An 18,885-nucleotide genomic window follows, 5' to 3' on the forward strand; every position below is an offset into this window, starting at 1 on the left:
TGACACCCTACCTGGTTTTGCTGCTCCTAATTCAGTTAGACTTTCAGGTGGTCCTTAAGCACTTTTTCCTCCTAAATCACATCAAGAACAACTTTAAATCCAAAAACCCTCAACTAACCAAATCTCACTCAGCATGTTAGGAAGTGATTTCTAACCTTAGACTTGCTGGAAAGTCACGCTTCCTTGCCCTCAAGTCAAGTTAAGCATGATTCCTAAGGAAGAACATCAAGAAAACACATGTTTAAGCATGTTTCCTTGAAACCGAATCAAAAGGGAGATAGTGCAGCCAACTCACCTTGATTCTAGCCTTGATAAGTCACATGGTTATGTAGAGGAAGAAGAGAGGATCATTTTGGTGAAATCGGAGTTTTGATTTGAGTTTTAGTTCAGAAGAAATCAAGCTTTGAAGATTAAGTGTTCATGAAAGTTTCTCTCTTTCCTCTCTTGTTATTTTTGGCCAAAATGATGAAATGAGACAGCCTTGGAGGTCTTGGGGGTGTAGGGTGAGTTGTGATTAGTTGGCTTGGAGGTGGGTTAAAATAATATTAAAATATCTCAGGTGTATAACTACTAAAACTAGATGTATCAGAACACTTGTAAAAACATCTCTAAAAGTTATTTTCTGAGCTACTAGCATAAATGACACTATTAACATATTATTATGAGAATAAAACATGTATGATGATTCCTTAGCATTGCTAAAGTCATCAGAGAGTGCTGGTGCTAAGCTGCACCAGTAAACCGTAAACCCGGTTAAACCGATTTTCTGTTTTTAACTGAAACTGACCAGGTAACCTTATAATATTATTCAAGAAGCTTCTAATACTAATATAATGATAATATTACCCTATTATCTCTCTTCTCTCATAAATCGAGTCCGGTTCGTCAAACTGAGACTATTTACGAAAAACCGAATCAAAACTCCTAACTGATACTGTTCAAAAACTAGGTTCTTCATGACCACGTTATCGAGCTTGCCTCGGAAAAGGTTCTAGCTTAAAGATAACATAATGACAATAAGGACTGAGATACTTGTTGATATAGAAGAGATGTTCCCTTTACTGATCTTCTGGCGAAATCCGTGCCTTCAGAAAAGATCTCGCATACTCGAAAATCAGGGTTGTTACATTCTACCCTCCTAAAAGAAAATTTTGCCCTCAAAATTTCAACCACATGCAAGAATCCATCTTCAAGCAGTCTATTTCCTTCAAGCCATCCTGACGAAGATATCAGTTCGTTCCTTACAGCATCTAAATATCACATAGCCATGGCCATGGAGATCATAACAGCTATAAGAATAGTTGTACCTCTCACGAATTTGTCGTTCGAAACTCGATTAAACCATGCCTATTCACAGTCATTGAGGTCTTATCCGCATCAAACAATCAATATTAAGGTGATCAGTCTTAATATCTCAAGTTAGGCACGAACATTCCCAAAATGAGCACTCATAGACATTCATGCCAAATGTATCTTGAAGATACCCTAACAGCATGGGACACACAAGCAGAGTATGCAATGAAGCATAGTCAGTTCACTCCCCATGCTCTACTGGGAACGAACTGCTCTGATACCAAATTGTAACGACCCAATTTTCAATATGTCTAGATCATACCAGAAACTGAGCGCTACCAATTTGTCTTCCTAATTATTATCTATTATTTATCATATGAGCCTGATTCGTTGTTAAAAACATAGTTAATTTGCGGGGTATTTTTTTTTTGAAAACATTTGGATTAATAGACGGAATCATTCATAATTAATTCACAACTGATAACAGATAAAATGGTTATAAACAACCACACATGAATACATCACAAGCAGTCAACAACATTCAGTGATCCAACTTTTATTTAAGTATAGACTTTTAGTTAGAACAACCCTAGATATAGCTAGATAATAACTATATACATATATATAAATACAACATCCTAGGCCCTGACCTGTTCAAGAAGTCCCTAAGCTGGCGCCCAGGCTAGCCTATAGACTCTATACTCACCTAGTCCCTCTAAACTACTAAAGCGAGGGAAAGTACGTTCTAAGTCTTCAAAAATCAAGTCAGGTACATCAGCAAAAGGTAGAACATCATTTACTACTCCTTTGCACGATCAGACATTGCCATATAACGTCTCTCTGGTACCTCATCAAGTAGCCACACAACAGGAGTCTCGTACACAGGATTTAGGCTAAAGTGCGCATACGAACGGGGTACAGACGTTGGCTGGTCTCACAGTATATACATATAAACAGAAATGGAGTTCACTCTAGACTCAGAGGACTGCCTAGAGCAGAATCCTTTTTTGCGTATGATCGTCAGTGAATTATGGAAGGGAACTCATGCTTCCATCTGAAGGGGGAAGGGTGAGAGAAGAGGTAAGAACTGGGGAGTTCTTAGTAGGGTCGGGGTTGTTAGTTACGTTCATTTATTTGTTTTCGATTAGCAGATGGATAATAAAATACAGTAAAGTAGTAAACAGAAGTTTAAAATAGATAGAAAAATAAAGAATAGAACATAAGCAGAAGAATACAAGAAGGTAAAGCACAGACATAGCACTCGAGCAAGCAAACATAAAGAAATAGATCACACACAAGTAGGAATGCAACAGAGAATGATGCGTAGACAAGAATGATGCATCTCTAGTCCTAGTACAGGCCATGAGATCATGTGTCGGTTAGCACCTGCATTCTCGACATTTATCCGGTCACGAGTTCACGATTTCCCGGATATGATCTTCCGTTCAAATAAATGCGCATATAATTATTAGCAGCTCTATTGAGACAGCCTCTGCTTTCTACTCGCAGGAAATATACTCTTGGGAACGAAAAATTGTTGTAGGTATCCTAGTTTCCCTACAGAAGCTCTTGGGTTGCTTTAAGCAACAGATAATAAACAAACATCTCTTGGGTTGCATTAAACAACAAACAAATAAATAATATCTCTTGGGTTGCATTAAGCAACAAATATATATATATATAATATCTCTTGGGTTGCATTAAGCAACAAATATATCTATAATATCTCTTTACTCTGTTCTGATTTCTCTTTTTTCTGTATCTCTTTACTTTTCTCTGATTACTCTTCCTCTGTATCTATATTTACTCTTTTTCACTTTATCTCTTTACTTTACTCTTGTTACTCTGTTCTCTGTGTTTCTCTATTCTGCTCTGATTTCTCTGCTTAATGTATGTATTTAAAGCTTATGTAAATTTCGGTATGAATAGTTAACCTGTCCCAAGAATAGGTTCATTAAGTCTATACTGAAACAGTTTAACTTTTCATATAATACCTAACCCTAGTCGCAACTCAATGACTAACTATGTTGACCTAGTTTGTTCACTAATCTCTGTCTGTTTTTCTATTATTAAAACTTTACAGACTTCTTCTTCGATTTTTATCTTTTCTTCAACTTTTTATCTTTTATTTATCTTTGCCTCACTAATATGTTCTTACCACTCCCTAAGTGTTTTATGAAGGTAATTATGAGATTCTGCGCTTAAAGTTGTCTTTCTAAAGCTTTTACAGAAAACTGCCTTTTCCGTATTATTTTATTATTTTTATTATAATATTATTTTTAATTAAATATTATTATTTAATATTTTATTATTATTTATTATTTTATCATTAATTTTCGAAAATTAACTTATCTTTTACTTTTAACTTTTAAAATTCACTTTTTACCACCCGTAACTTTTAATATTTCTACTTTTACCACCCTAACTTTCAGAAGTTACCAAATAACCCCTTAAACACCAAAAATTTTACTTCCTTGCCCTTTTAAGGATCTAAAACCTGTTCTTCATTGTTCTTCGTCACACTCAAAGTGTTCTTCATGTTCTTCATAAATTCTTCAAATTCTTTCTCTGTTTTTACCCGTTTTTCAGTATTTTCAGCAACCGATTTTTACTATAATTCATAATAAATTAGCAGCCACTAAAACCCCATCTTTTCTACATGATTTCAACACAAATTGAATCTCAAATTAAGCCTAGGGTTTCGATTTTTTAGCTGCCCCAAGAACATGAACTTTAAAGCTTGAATTTCATCAAATTTTATCAAAATTTCACCAAATTTTCACCAAGAATCAATCATATATGTAACCAATTTTTAGCACAGCTAACTCATACAACATTCACACAGCTCAAACACAAATAATCAAGATTAATTTCGTGACACCCTACCTGGTTTTGCTGCTCCTAATTCAGTTAGACTTTCAGGTGGTCCTTAAGCACTTTTTCCTCCTAAATCACATCAAGAACAACTTTAAATCCAAAAACCCTCAACTAACCAAATCTCACTCAGCATATTAGGAAGTGATTTCTAACCTTAGACTTGCTGGAAAGTCACGTTTCTTGGCCCTCAAGTCAAGTTAAGCATGATTCTTAAGGAAGAACATCAAGAAAACACATGTTTAAGCATGTTTTCTTGAAACCGAATCAAAAGGGAGATGGTGCATCCATCTCACCTTGATTCTAGCCTTGATAAGTTATATGGTTATGTAGAGGAAGAAGAAAGGATCATTTTGGTGAAATCGGAGTTTTGATTTGAGTTTTAGTTCAGAAGAAATCAAGCTTTGAAGATTAAGTGTTCATGAAAGTTTTTCTCTTTCCTCTCTTGTTATTTTCAGCCAAAATGATGAAATGAGACAGAATTGGAGGTCTTGGGGGTGTAGAGTGAGTTGTGATTGGTTGGCTTGGAGGTGGGTTAAAATAATATTAAAATATCTCAGGTGTATAACTATTAAAACTAGATGTATCGGAACACTTGTAAAAACATCTCTAAAAATTATTTTCTGAGCTACTAGAATAAATGACACTATTAACATATTTATTATGAGAATAAAACATGTATGATGATTCCTTAGCATTGCTAAAGTCATCAGAGAGTGCTGGTGCTAAGCTGCACCAGTAAACCGTAAACCCGGTTAAACCGATTTTCTGTTTTTAACTAAAACTGACCAGGTAACCTTATAATATTATTCAAGAAGCTTCTAATACTAATATAATGATAATATTACCCTATTATCTCTCTTCTCTCATAAATCGAGCCCGGTTCGTCAAACTGGGACTATTTACGAAAAACTGAATCAAAACTCCTAACCGATACAGTTCAAAAACTAGGTTCTTCGTGACCGCATTATCGAGCTTGCCTCGGAAAAGGTTCTAGCTTAAAGATAACATAATGACAATGAGGATTGAGATACTGGTTGATATAGAAGAGGTGTTCCCTTTACTGATCTTCTGGCGAAATCCGTGCCTTCAGAAAAGATCTCGCATACTCAAAAATCAGGGTTGTTACAGAACCCGTCCTGGTGCGGGGCGGATAATTACCTGCCCCGAGCAGGTAGGGGCGGGGTGGGTACCCGTAGGTTCGGGTGGTATTAGCCGTATTACCATCCCTAATCTTCCATCTCCATCACCTTTCTCTTCAAATTATTATTATTATTATTATTATTATTATTATTATTATTATTATTATTATTATTATTATTATTATTATTATTGGATTTGTCTCTTCTAAAGTTATATTGTCCCTTTAGAAAAAAATACATTGTTAATCACCTTTGAGTTAAGATAGTGGGGATTATAAATAATAAATATTACAAATTTAAAAGTAATTTAAATACCACTTTACTACTTTATTAATATTGTTACTTTAGAGAATCTTTTTCCATTATTATTATTCACTTTTTCAAAAAATACTACTAACTTATTTTTCTTGTTATTGTAATGAGGATGATGATGTCATGATGATGTTTTTACTGTGCGCTTCTCTTTTAAAATAGTGTTGGTTGTGTCTCAGATAGAGGCAGAGAATTATAAAGAAATCTTAAAATTTTATATCTATTGAAGAACAATGGCGTTGCTGCTACAACCTTTTTATAAGAAGAACAAGAACTTAATTCCTCTAAGATGTGATAATGATGAGGATCATGGAAGAAAGTAAGGTCATCATAAGAACCTAATTCTTCCAATATATGATGATGATGAGGGTCATAAAAGAAAGTAAGGTCATAAGAAGAAGGCATAGTAGCCATGCTAAATAGGTTTGGTAGAAGGAGAAAGCATTGAATATGTGAAGAAGAAGGATTAGAAAAATCCGAAAAAATGGAGATAGAGAAGGACAACAAGAAGCAGAGAAGGTGTTAGCTGTGGAATAAGGTTAGAATTGAGATTATGTTAGGTTAGGTTAGAGGATAAGTTAAAAATTTTAAATGGTTTTTTAGAGTTGAGATAATTTATGGAAAAAAAAAGTCAATCTTTCATGAATATAAAATTAGTTTCTTTTTTACATAAGAAAATTTGTTAGCGTTCTAAATATTCATGGATAGAAATAATAGTTTATCCTAAATAAAAATTAAAAGATAAAACAAGACAAGGAATTAAAATTTACCTTTTGACAACAAGTAGCGAGTGAAATGAATTAAAAGTGAGAGAGAGAGAGAGAGAGAGGAGTGAAAGTTAAACGTGATACTAAGGACGAGTGAAAATTTTCTTGAATTTATAAGGATCACATTAGTGATGGAGCTATAATTTTTGGTTGGAGAGAGTCAACATAAAAAAAATAACAAAATAAGAGGTCCAAAACCAAAATTAAGGAGAGTAAAACATAAAAATAAAATATTTCACATGTAATTAATTTGGGAGGGGGTATTGTCCTCTTTAGGCTGCACAAGACTCCGTTCTTGGATCACACTAAGATCAGGTCAAATTTTCGATCTATCCTACTTCATATCAAATCAGACAATACTAGTATCTAGTATTGATAATACTAACTATATTTGGGTCCAAAATACTATCCCAATTTGCTATTAGTTTATAACATTTTCACTCGATTTATCTACATATTGAGCTAGGCTTCATCGATCAGCACCTTTATTGGGTCTAGTCTACACGATCTAAGTGAGATACAAAAATTAGTATTCTTGTATTTTGTTTAATGACGAGTTAAATATAAAAAAATTATAAAAGTCTAATTTATTTTATTTTTTCATAAATTTTAGAAAAAAAAAATTAACGATAAAAAATATAATTATAAAAAATAGATAAAAATAATAAGAAAATAAAAAATAAGTTGCGTTTTTATTAGTATTTTTGGACACAGAATTCTATCTAAAAACCGGATCGCTTGGGTAGTCGGACCAAACAACCGACAACCTGGCCTTTAGTCCGGTCCGAATTGAACGTTGGACCGGACAATGAACCGGCAGATTTGAGAAACGGTTTGACTTGGCCGAATTTTTGCAAAAACTGATGAACTGACGGGTTTGAGATACCCGGACCGGTTCCGAAATGTTAAAAATGGCAGTTTGACGTTTCCTAGCCTAGTTTCGGATTTGGGAACCCACACCACCCCCAGCTCTCTCACTCTCACTCTCACTCTCACTTTCACTTTCGAAAACGGCACACCACACACAGAGGCACAGCGCTCGGAGCTCACCTCAGCTCACCTCGGTTCACCGCCACCACACGCTCGCCGCCGTCACCGCCGTCGCCGCGCCTCTGGCCCGATCCTCCGCATCTTGTGCTTGCGAATTGCGTCTCGCCTCTCTCCTCTCTCCTCCGACTGTGTTGTGTGCTCGGAAGCTCGCGTCTCGCCGTGCCTCCGCCGGTAAGTGCTCGAGCCGTGCTTCCTGCAGCCGTGCAGCTTATCGTCGTCGTCCGCCATCACTGCACCCAACGCCTGGTGTGCTCCACTGCTCGCGTCTTGCCAGTGCTCGCGTCTCGCCCCGCCTCCGTCCCTCCTCGCCTCTCTTCCGTGGTTTTTGCTGCCTGAACTGCTGCTTGACATCCACCTTCTGTGAACAACAGGTGAACATTTATTTTTTTTTCTTTCCAGGTTGATTCATTGATGTTATTGCTATGAATTTTATTGTTGATTGGTTTAGGATGCTGTTTAGAAATGAATATGACAGTGGTTGAATTGAAAAAAGGTTGAATTTTATTGTTGATTGGTTTATTGCTGTGAATTTTATTGTTAATTTTTTGCTGATTATGAATAGGGTTTAGTTGTTGAATATGCAGTGGTTATGTTAATTGTTGAATTGGTTTATGAATCGGTTTTACTGATTATGAATTTTGTTGAATGTTGCTGCTGTAAAGATGCTAGTTGGTTTTGCTAATAGGTACTTAGTTTATTGATTTTTTTTTCTTTTATGGGATTTTAAGATGGCTTCATCAGAAACACCATCATCCCAAGAACAAGGATCAACTCCTGATACAACAATTGTAACCCAAAAAAATAACAATAGAGGAAAAACTGATCCTGCACGGGGCCATTGTAAACAAGTAGTTGAATCTGGGGAAAACATTCTGTAAATAAGACTGGGTTAACTAGTTTAACTCATAACCCACCGGTTGAACCAAAGACTCAGTGATCCAGTAGTCTGACCGGTTCGATCACCGGGTTGGTTTTGACTATACACAAAATATACTAATTCAATATCTCTTTAGTCTTTTTTGTCCATGTTTCATTTGTTCAAACATAATTTTGTGTTTTCCCTGTCGTCTCAGTGTCCGGTGCCTAAGGTTGTGTTTGGTTGTTGTCTCAGAGACATACACATAAATACACAAAAGTACATAGACACAAAAAGACACTTAATTTTACATCTTGTTTGGTACCTTAGACAAAACAGATCACACTTTTCATACTTATACTAAAATGTCAATTTTACCCTCACCATTTTAGCACCACCGCCACTACTACCACTTCTACCTTTCTCACTCTTCTTTCAGAGTTATCAAAAACTACCACCATCTTCATATCAAATCCAAAATTAACAAAAACCCAAATCCAAACTAAATTCAATATTATAAAATCAACAAAAAGAAATTTCAATCTCATCCCAAATGAAAACAAATACACAAATTCAAATTAAATTCAATATGTATAAAATCAACAAAAAATTTTCAATCTTATCTCAAATAAAAGAATACAGATTTAATTTTTTTAATAAAAAATAAAAATAAAAAATTCAAACAAATATAAAGTGAATCAGGAGGCAGAAGAAGAGAAGACCATATCAGAGCACAAGGATGAGATGCGGCACTACAGGTTGAGGGAAGGAGGAGACAACGAAGATGCACAGAGGAAAGAGAGGCAGACGTGATGTGGAAGGAAGACGAAGCAGATGCATACAGTATAGATCTACCTCTGGTGGTATCGAGTCCTCTTCTTTGTTGCTCATAGATCTGTGGTGGTTCCTTGGTGCTGAATTAGTGGTTGTTCCCGTCATCGGGAAGATCTTAAAGAGGAACAAGAACAACAGAGACGCATGAGAGGGCGAAGTAGAGGGGACGTTCTCCTTGGAGAAGACGAACAGCAAGAGAGAGGTTGGAGGGTAGCGGCGTTGATGCCTGAAGCCAGCGGCGGCAGAAAGCAGAGAAAGCTACCTGCGAGAGAGAAGATGCTGAAGAAAGGCTGGAGGAGAAATTAGATGGAAGATGAAAGGGGCATGGTTGGAATTATTAAAATATTAAGGGATAAAGTTGTAACCGTGTCCTTCACAAAATACATGTTTTTTACGGGTGATTGTGTGTAACCATGTCCTTCATAATTTTGTGTCTCAGGAAACAAACGTTAGACATGTACCATAGTATCCATGTCTTGATGGACATGTACAGCAAAACAAACGCAATCTAAACAAACGCAGCCTTTTAGACAAAAATCCCCCCCCCCCCCCAGTCGCACATTCTCACAAATCACTGAAAAGTGAATACTGAACAAAATAACAGAGCTACATTCACTCGCGGTCTCTCCCTGTTTCCCCTTCTTGGTGCTATACTCAGTGACTCACCCCTCCCATTGCCATTCTTCTTCTTCGTGGGTTGTGGCTTTGTCTCCGCCTTCGCGGTTCTTCTGTCACCGGTCCACCACAGTTCACCGCCTATGACAGCCGTCATCCACCCACACATCAATATTCGGTTCTGCTCTCACCACGCCGTCAACCCACTCATCCACTTACAGGTAAACGTTGATTACAATTTGTTCAACAATTGTTGAATCTGTTGTGCTTACTCCATCAGTTAATTGATGCTTTAGTTCTTACTCCGCCAGCACCAGCCTTACACCTTTCACCATTGTGTTCTTTTTTCTCTGTTTGCAGCAATGTTCATGAAGCTGCAACTATTATACACCACCAACCTCTGTTTCCATGGACCCATCTTTCCAAACTCAAACGCTGTTTTGGTTTCTCCACCAGAGAAAGCTGAAAAGGTTCCTCATAGAAGCAATAATGGCAGCAAAGGAACCACCTTTGTCAAGCGCTATTCTCCAGGACGTGTGAATCGTGAGACCCAATTGAGGAAACAAGGTTTGGAGAAGAATTCCAATGATGGGGCTCTCGAAAAGAGAAAAATTGGCGATGAGCTGAGTGGTAGTGGTGGTGGGAATTTGAAGGGGCACACCAAGTGTTCGAAGAAATGGGCTTCTTATGGTGGATGTATCCCTGACATTCTGGATGCTTTGGATACTTTCCGGGATGTGGGTGAGGCATTGAGTCCGTGGGAGGAGAGGATCAACAACAAGGAGAGGAGCATCATCTTGAAGGAGCAACGGAGGTGGGACAGAGCATTAGAGATTTTCAAGTGGTTCAAGGAGAATGGCCATGAATTGAATGTGATTCACTACAACATCATGATTAGGACCCTTGGCAAGGCGCTGAAGTGGAGCCGTGTGGAGATTTTGTGGAATGAGATGAATGCGAGGGGGATCACAGCAACGAATTCTACTTATGGAACTTTGATTGATGTATATAGCAAAGGTGGGCTAAAAGAGGACGCACTTTTTTGGCTTGAGAGGATGCTTGGTCAAGGAATGGAACCTGATGAGGTCACTATGGTAACTGTAGTCCAATTATACAAGAAGGCGGGAGAGTTTCGGAAAGCTGAAGAGTTTTTCAAGAAATGGTCATTAGGTAAACCTTTGAGGCCAAATAATAAGAATGCAGTGGCTGCACCGGAAGCAGAGAGGGTGGCATATTCTAATGCTTCTTTGAGCTCACATACCTATAATGCCTTGATTGACACATACGGAAAGTCTGGCCGGCTTAAAGAAGCATCAGAAACTTTTGTTAAGATGCTTAAACAAGGTATAGCACCAACCATTGTGACATTCAATACAATGATTCACATTTGTGGAAACCATGGACAACTAGAGGAAGTAAGCTTACTCCTGCGAAAAATGGAAGAACTTCGTTGCTCACCTAACACAAGGACGTACAATATTCTTGTCTCCATCCATGCCAAACATAATGATATAACTGGTGCAACGAAATATTTCAAAAGGATGAAGGAGGCTTGCCTTGAGCCAGATCGTGTGAGTTATCGTACCCTCTTATATGCATACTCGATAAGGAAAATGGTTCATGAAGCTGAAGAGCTTATATCAGATATGGATAAGAGGGGCCTTGAAATAGATGAATTCACCCAATCTGCGTTGACTAGGATGTACATAGAAGCAGGAATGCTTGAAAGGTCCATGTTTTGGTTTTGGAGGTTTCATCTCGCTGGCAATATGATATCCGAGTGTTATGCTGCCAACATTGATGCATATGGAGAGCATGGACATACTTTAGAAGCCGAGGAAGTCTTCATTCGATCCCAAGAAAGGAAGAGTCCAAGTGTTCTTGAGTTTAATGTGATGATTAAAGCTTATGGCATAGGGAAACGCTATGATAAAGCATGTGAATTGTTTGATAGCATGCAGAGACATGGGGTAGTTGCAGACACATGCAGCTATAGCTCTCTCATACATATTTTAGTCACTGCCGACAAGCCGCAGATTGCTAAGTCATATCTGAAAAAAATGCAGGAGGCAGGATTAGTGAGAAATTGTGTCCAATATAGTGCTGTGATTTCCAGCTTTGCAAAACTAGGGCAATTGGAAATGGCAGATGATACATATAAGGAAATGATTAGGTACGGTGTGCAGCCGGATGTTATAATTTATGGGGTGTTGATCAATGCTTTTGTTGATGTTGGAAGGGTTAAAGAAGCCATTGCTTATGCCGATGAAATGAAAAGAGTCAGGTTGCCAGGAAATACTGTCATGTACAATTGTTTGATCAAGTTGTACACAAAAGTTGGCAACCTAAAACAAGCAGAAGAAACATTCAAGTTGCTTCAATCATCAGAAGGAGGTGCTGCTGTATGGTCTTGTAATTGTATGATTGATCTTTATGCTAAGCAATCTATGATCGACCAAGCGAAGGGGATATTCGAGACATTGAAGAGAAAGAGAGCTGCAAACGAATTCACATTTGCAATGATGCTAAGTTTGTACAAGAAACTTGAGAGGCTTGATGAAGCCATTGAAATTGCAATGCAGATGAGAAAATTGAAGCTCTTGAAGGATCCGAAAAGTTACAATAGTGTGCTTGATCTGTATATCATTGCTGGGAGAGCCAAGGATACGATAGATACCTTCAGGGAAATGGTAAGAGCTGCCGTTAAACCTGATAATTGTAGTTTTAGATCACTTGGAAATCTTTTGGTGAGATATGGAGTGTCAAGGGAAAGTGTTAGAAAATATGAAGTGTTGATGAAAAAGGATCCTTCTCATGGTCTTCAGGCATGGACTTCAGCACTTTCAAGTGTTCTTGAAGTAGATGATGATTGTGGTTCTGATTGTGATAGTGAATAGATATGTCATCTGCAAAGACCTTGATAGATTTTGCAGAATTTTGTTTACTTAAATCATATCATGTATATAAACCAGCTAGGTATGAAATATAATATTGGAATTCTTGGTGTAGCTTGATTGGTTTTGCTGCATATTATGTTGTATAACATTAAATTTGAGTGCTGTAAAAATGTAAAATCATTTTGCTTTTAAGAAATGGGTCATAGGATTTCTTTGTATTTAGAGGAAAAGGCTCGCTATTTATTTTCAATTGCTGACCTAATTTGCTTGTTGAAAATATCACAAGAATCAGAAAAAAAAATCACAATGTGAGTAATGTAAACACCAAGAAAGGTAGCACCAAAATTTTAGAGGAGATCCTCTCAGTCGTTATCACATCTTTTCGCGGTTGCTTTCTTGTCCCCAGCTCCATCAAGAATGATGGTATCATCTTTAGACATTGTCAATCACCTTGATCATTAAGAACTTTAGTTGTCAAAATTTAAAATTCAAAATAGCTACCGTTACAACATTTAAATTAAAAGTTTATAATTTTAAGAGGAAAAGCCCAGCCTAGTCTTTAACCATTTTACGAATTTCCATTCTGTCTCTCATCAATTAGAAAATGACACTGGGGCTCCTAATCACTAACTCTGTCAGACTTTCCGCCCCCTCCGTTAATGTCTCCATTCTAACTGTTTGCTTTTCTTGAAATGTGTCAAGATTAAAGAATGCTTATGAGTAGCTATTATGTGTCCAAATTCTTAGTTTTTTTCAAAAGACATTACATTAAATAATGCATAATGCCTCAAATTACAAAACATGTATTCATAGAAAGTTAGAAACTTTTACCAAGAATATGATTTAAGGGTAATTCTTGTTCTAGACTTTGCCAATATGTACCTCCCTCGGTGGCGATAAATGGTGGGCGTAATATAGATGACTTCGTATATCTGTTTGTTGTGTATATATTTGATGTCCGCAAAGTTTGACATGTGTATGTCTTTGTGGTAATAGGCTGATAGTTGCTGATGAATTAGATTACCCAATAACCAAAGACAGGGATGTGCTCCGTGACCATTTCATGCTTACCACTTTCCCATTTTCTAGTTGTATATTAATAGGTAAATTGCTTACAAGATGTAAACTTGTTTCTGACTCTATTTTTGTTCTTGTCTTGTGAACTTGGTTACGAAGTACGGAGCTTTATTTGAAGGAAGAAAGAGGAGGGTGCAAGTGCCACAAGTTCGGATAATAGGACCCCCTTTGCCAAAATAAAGGTCTTTGTGGAAGGTTCTCGAATGGGCAGAGATGGGTTGGGCCAGAAAGTTGGTGGGTGACGCCGATTTCCTTGACTCTACTCCCTTCGCGAAGCTATTGGACTCGTGCGTTCGATCAAAGTTCGTTAGTGACGTGCGTCGCATTCATGCTCGAATTACTAAGTCGCAGTTTTCGTCGGAGATCTTCATTCTGAACAGGCTCATAGATGCTTATGGAAAATGCGGTTGTTTGGAGGACGCGCGCAAAGTGTTTGACCATATGCCCCAGAGGAACACTTTCAGTTGGAATGCAATTTTAAGCGCGTTGGCGAAGCCCGGTTGTCTTGATGAGGCTTTGAACATGTTTAACTCAATGCCGCAACCTGACCAGTGCTCGTGGAATGCTATGGTGTCAGGTTTTTCCCAACACGGTTGCTTCCAGGAAGCTTTGAGATTCTTTGTTGGCATGCACCGTGAGAATTTTGTGCTTAATGAGTACTCATTTGGGAGTGCGCTAAGTGCTTGTGCAGGGTTAACTGACTTGAATTTGGGGATTCAAATCCACGCTTTGATGTCAAAGAATCATTACTCATCAGATGTTTATATGGATTCTGCTCTTGTTGATATGTACTCTAAGTGTGGGGTTGTGGCCTCTGCTCAGAGAGCTTTTGATGGCATGAGCACAAGGAACATTGTTTCTTGGAACAGCTTGATTACATGCTATGAGCAAAATGGTCCTGTTGAAAAAGCTCTAGAGGTTTTTGTAAGAATGATGAATAGTGGGATTGAACCTGATGAAGTTACTCTAGCCAGTGTAGTAAGTGCTTGTGCAAGCTTGTCAGCAATTAGGGAAGGATTGCAAATTCATGCTCGTGTTATGAAACAGGACAAATTCCGGAGTGATCTTGTGTTAAACAATGCATTGGTTGATATGTATGCAAAGTGCAAGAAAGTGAATGAAGCTAGAACGGTGTTTGATAGGATGCCATTTAGGGATGTGGTGTCTGAAACCTCTATGGTTAGTGGATATGCAAGGGTGGCAAGCGTGAAAGCGGCGAGGCTGATGTTTTCTACCATGATGGAGAGGAATGTGGTGTCCTGGAATGCCCTTATAGCGGGTTATACACAAAATGGAGAGAATGAGGAGGCTGTTAAACTTTTTCTCCTCCTCAAGAGGGAATCCATTTGGCCAACTCATTACACCTTTGGGAACCTGCTCAATGCATGTGCAAATCTTTCTGATCTGAAGCTTGGCAGACAGGCTCATACTCACATTTTGAAGCACGGATTTTGGTTCAAGTCCGTAGATGAATCTGATATTTTTGTCGGAAATTCTCTCATTGACATGTACATGAAATGTGGATTGGTTGAAGAAGGATGCCTAGTTTTTGAACATATGAAGGAAAGGGATAATGTTTCATGGAATGCGATGATAGTCGGATATGCACAAAATGGTTATGGTATAGAGGCCCTTGAAATTTTCAAGAAAATGCTGGTATCAGGAGAAAAACCAGATCATGTAACTATGATTGGGGTTCTATCTGCATGTAGCCATGCAGGACTTGTTGAAGAAGGACGTCATTACTTCCATTCAATGAGGATTGAGTTTGGTTTAGCACCATCAAAGGACCATTATACATGCATGGTTGACTTGCTCGGTCGGGCTGGTTGCCTTGATGAAGCGATAAAATTGATAGAAGAAATGCCAATGCAGCCTGATTCTGTTGTCTGGGGATCTTTACTTGGGGCCTGCAAGGTTCATCGAAACATTTCATTAGGAAAATATGTGGCGGGAAAGCTCATAGAAATCGATCCCTTGAACTCTGGACCTTATGTTTTACTTTCAAATATATGTGCTGAACTTGGTAGATGGAAAGATGTGGTGAGGATCAGGAAACAGATGAGGCAACGGGGAGTGATTAAGCAACCTGGTTGCAGTTGGATCGAAATTCAGAGTTGCATGAATGTTTTCATGGTGAAAGATAAACGTCACCCTCGAAGGAAGGACATCTATTTAGTTCTGAAAATTCTTACAAAACAGATGAAGCAAGATGGCTACGTGCCAGAAGTTGATGAAGAGATGTGTGAGGAAGAAAGTGATTCTGAACTTAACTTGCATTGTGAAATGGAAATGCCAGTAGAGGCTGCACTTGGATAGAGTATGAAATTTCTTATGGCAAATGCTTTCTGGCATCCTTCACTTCGGACATTAAACCTTTTCTCTTTCTTGAAATCAGGGTATTGGCCAGAAACTCAGGATCAGGATCCTCCAAAACTTTTTTCAAAGCCAAGTTGAATGTACAGCTATTAAGCTAAAGCTGTAGGGCCTTAACCATAATTTTTAGTTCGTTGGTACTATTTGATTCCCCATCCATCATAGAGAACTCCTATTATTCCTTGATTTTGATCATGTTATGTTTGCTTGCCAGAACAATGAGCAAAAGAAAGTTTTGAAGGGCCTTTACAGAATGGACACATCCTTTGTACGTGACTACATGTATATCATTTGGCACTTTGCCATTACCCTTCAGGTATTTTAGAACTACGATAAAAAATATTTTCTCAGTTTCTTACTTTCTCTGAATATAGAGTTGTAAATCAGACTTACTGAACAAGCATGGTAAAAAGCTCTTCAGTTGTAGAATCATCCTATTTTTGCTATTTGTAAGAACAATGCTATTTAACTAGAGAATCGGACAATTTTTATTTTATAAAAGAAATTACCAGGGAAGAAGGAATCTAGATGATGAAGAGAACGACGGGGGTTTGAATTGATTAAGTAATCATCAAAAACATAAAGCTAATACAACTCTGGCACTGACCAGACATATATACATATTTTATAAATAGCTGTTTGAAGAGAAATCCATGTGAATGAGTGAGTGGTGGTTATTATCTGCAAGAGTATTATTCTTTTTCTCATTGTGTGGGTGGTGGTTCTGCAAGTATTGCCACCTCTTTCATTTTCACTCCTAGTGAACGAATTAAGCAGCAGATGCAAGTTGGGTGTCATTATCGCAGCCGTTGGTATGCCTCAGCCCTTATTATCATCTGTACTTGTCATCACTTCTTGATCTGATTGAGGATGCCTTGGCTTTTTGTGTTTTCTGAATCTATTCAATCATTGCAATCTATATTCACTGTTACAAAAGATATATTGTATTGATTTTATGTTTCCCTGCTTATGAATATAATCTATGCAGGGATGCTTTGGTTGGAATATTCAGAAATGCTGGTTTTCCATCCATTTATGCAGGTTGGGGAGCTATACTGTGGCAAAATGTTCCACATTCAATTATCCAAGGTTAATAATAGGCATTTCAACTTTCATTACATGTTCTCTGTAGTATCAGGTGTCAGGAATTGGTGGTTTGCTATTTTCTATATTTGTTGCCAACTTTGACCCTGGACATTTTCATGTCTTAATATGAGTGTAGAGGAAGCTTCGTATGATTGTTGATTTTTCATTTCTAACCTCTGCTGTTAATATTCTTCTGCAATCGCTTTTCTGAGTTCTTTGGGATAAGGTTTTGTTTATGGCTATTTTCTGTGAACAGTTATAGTTTTATAGATATGAAAGGTTGAAAAAAGTGATGCCATCTTTGTCATCTATTATTCAACCTAACGCATTTCAGACTGTAAGTTCGTGTGTTCCTTGTGCTTTCATAGTCTTTATTTTGTCTCACTAAGATGCATGTGTTTATGATCATTTTACAAATTTTTGTAGTTAATCTGTGGAGGATTAGCTGGATCTACTGCTGCTTTGTTCACAACTCCTTTTGATGTGATCAAAACAAGACTACAGACATAGGTTTGTAATAGGAAACCCTCCATTTTATTAATTCTTGTTGCTACTTTGAAGTGCACTATCAGCAACACTGATGATATAAATTGAACTGGTGCTGCCACATAATTGTTGAAAATAAACCTTAAGATCTAAACACTTGGTGTCGCTCTTTGTCATAGCATGAATTATTTATTTATTTATTTTTGTAGAAATAAAACCAGAGTTGGTGGTGCTTGAACGGAGATAGATTACTGGAGAAAAGGTTAATGGTGCATCAACTGTATATTTTAATACATGCAGTATGCGGTGGCTTGGCTTGGTGGACCCGAAGGTGCACAAATATAGTACGAGGAAAATTTTGTATTCATGTATTCAATTAAGTGTGTGTTTGAATTAAAGTTTGCAAACAGAAATTTGTATAAAATTGATTTTAATCAAAAGTGAGTTGATATTAAAGTGGTTTATGTTTGATAATTTTTATATTAAAATGGATTATAGTAAACTAAATATTGTTTAGATTATATTATTTAAAATCACCTTTAGATGAAAAATTATTGAAAAAGACAAATTTAAATAATTATTTTATATTATTTTATAATTTTATTTTAAATATTTAAAAAAGTTTTAATATTTTTTTTCTAGTATTTTCGGTATTCTTTAGTGTCCTAACTCCCAAGTTCTTCGAATTACAAAAAAAAATATTCTATACAAAAAGAGAAATAACAATAGTGGCAAAAATAATTCATACACAAAAAATAATAAGAATTCTATCAAAAATAATATGTATGAGAGAATATTATAAAAAAATAAAATTTATCATATGAACAATAAAAGACAAAATTAGTAAATAAAAAATAAATTTTAATCTAATAAAAAAATAAATGCAAAAATTAGAATTTTTAGTTTTAGATAAATATAGGTTAAAGGGTAGAATTACGTTTACGTTTAGAACAAGAAAAAATAATAAAACAAAAGAGTGAAGAGCTTTCAAAAAGACTAAACATGTCTGATGCTCCAATGCTAAACTAAACAATTCTAAATAGTTTTCCTCTATAAATTAGAGCTTGTGTTACAACCTTGAAAATAAAAAAAATAAAGAGTTTTTTTTTTCTCCCTGAAAGTTCTCACGGATTACGGATTAATTTAACCCCAGTATCCAAAGTTTGGTTGATATGTATAAATCAATAAAATAGCATGAATGCAAGGCAAGGTATAGATAG

The 18,885-nt window shown here is 36.8% G+C and overlaps 2 protein-coding genes across 26 annotated transcripts; both read left to right on the forward strand.

Annotated features, from left to right (window-relative positions):
* The first annotated feature begins 7,324 nt into the window (after window positions 1–7,324).
* On the forward strand, window positions 7,325–12,836 carry LOC112777530 (pentatricopeptide repeat-containing protein At3g23020). 5 transcript variants are annotated; one of them, XM_072226412.1, is made up of 3 exons: window positions 7,325–7,809; window positions 8,167–9,964; window positions 10,104–12,836. In XM_072226412.1, the coding sequence occupies exon 3, from the start codon at window positions 10,106–10,108 to the stop codon at window positions 12,638–12,640; it is 2,535 nt and encodes an 844-aa protein (XP_072082513.1). In that variant the 5' UTR covers window positions 7,325–7,809; window positions 8,167–9,964; window positions 10,104–10,105; the 3' UTR covers window positions 12,641–12,836. The 5 variants fall into 5 exon arrangements, with proteins under 5 accessions (XP_072082513.1, XP_025677706.1, XP_025677705.1 ...); XM_025821920.3 differs by having other exon boundaries at window positions 7,667–7,809; window positions 9,733–9,964; XM_025821917.3 differs by having other exon boundaries at window positions 7,669–7,809; window positions 8,989–9,964.
* On the forward strand, window positions 7,668–18,121 carry LOC112777531 (pentatricopeptide repeat-containing protein At2g13600). Of its 21 annotated transcripts, none has more exons than XM_072226430.1 (9): window positions 7,668–7,809; window positions 13,817–16,037; window positions 16,116–16,230; window positions 16,308–16,409; window positions 16,825–16,905; window positions 17,082–17,182; window positions 17,436–17,516; window positions 17,606–17,689; window positions 17,875–18,121. In XM_072226430.1, exon 2 carries the CDS (start codon window positions 13,931–13,933, stop codon window positions 16,034–16,036), a length of 2,106 nt encoding a protein of 701 aa, XP_072082531.1. In that variant the 5' UTR covers window positions 7,668–7,809; window positions 13,817–13,930; the 3' UTR covers window position 16,037; window positions 16,116–16,230; window positions 16,308–16,409; window positions 16,825–16,905; window positions 17,082–17,182; window positions 17,436–17,516; window positions 17,606–17,689; window positions 17,875–18,121. The 21 variants fall into 21 exon arrangements, with proteins under 21 accessions (XP_072082531.1, XP_072082527.1, XP_072082526.1 ...); XM_072226426.1 differs by having other exon boundaries at window positions 16,116–16,198; XM_072226425.1 differs by having other exon boundaries at window positions 16,308–16,905.
* The last annotated feature ends 764 nt before the right edge of the window (window positions 18,122–18,885 follow it).

Source organism: Arachis hypogaea, chromosome 19 (genome assembly GCF_003086295.3).
Source record: "Arachis hypogaea cultivar Tifrunner chromosome 19, arahy.Tifrunner.gnm2.J5K5, whole genome shotgun sequence".
Taxonomy (NCBI): domain Eukaryota; kingdom Viridiplantae; phylum Streptophyta; class Magnoliopsida; order Fabales; family Fabaceae; genus Arachis; species Arachis hypogaea.

Excerpts from the sequence above, each read along its gene's own strand:
- LOC112777530 (XM_072226412.1), top strand. The coding sequence starts at position 10,106 with ATGTTCATGAAGCTGCAACTATTATACACCACCAACCTCTGTTTCCAT.
- LOC112777531 (XM_072226414.1), top strand. The coding sequence starts at position 13,931 with ATGGGTTGGGCCAGAAAGTTGGTGGGTGACGCCGATTTCCTTGACTCT.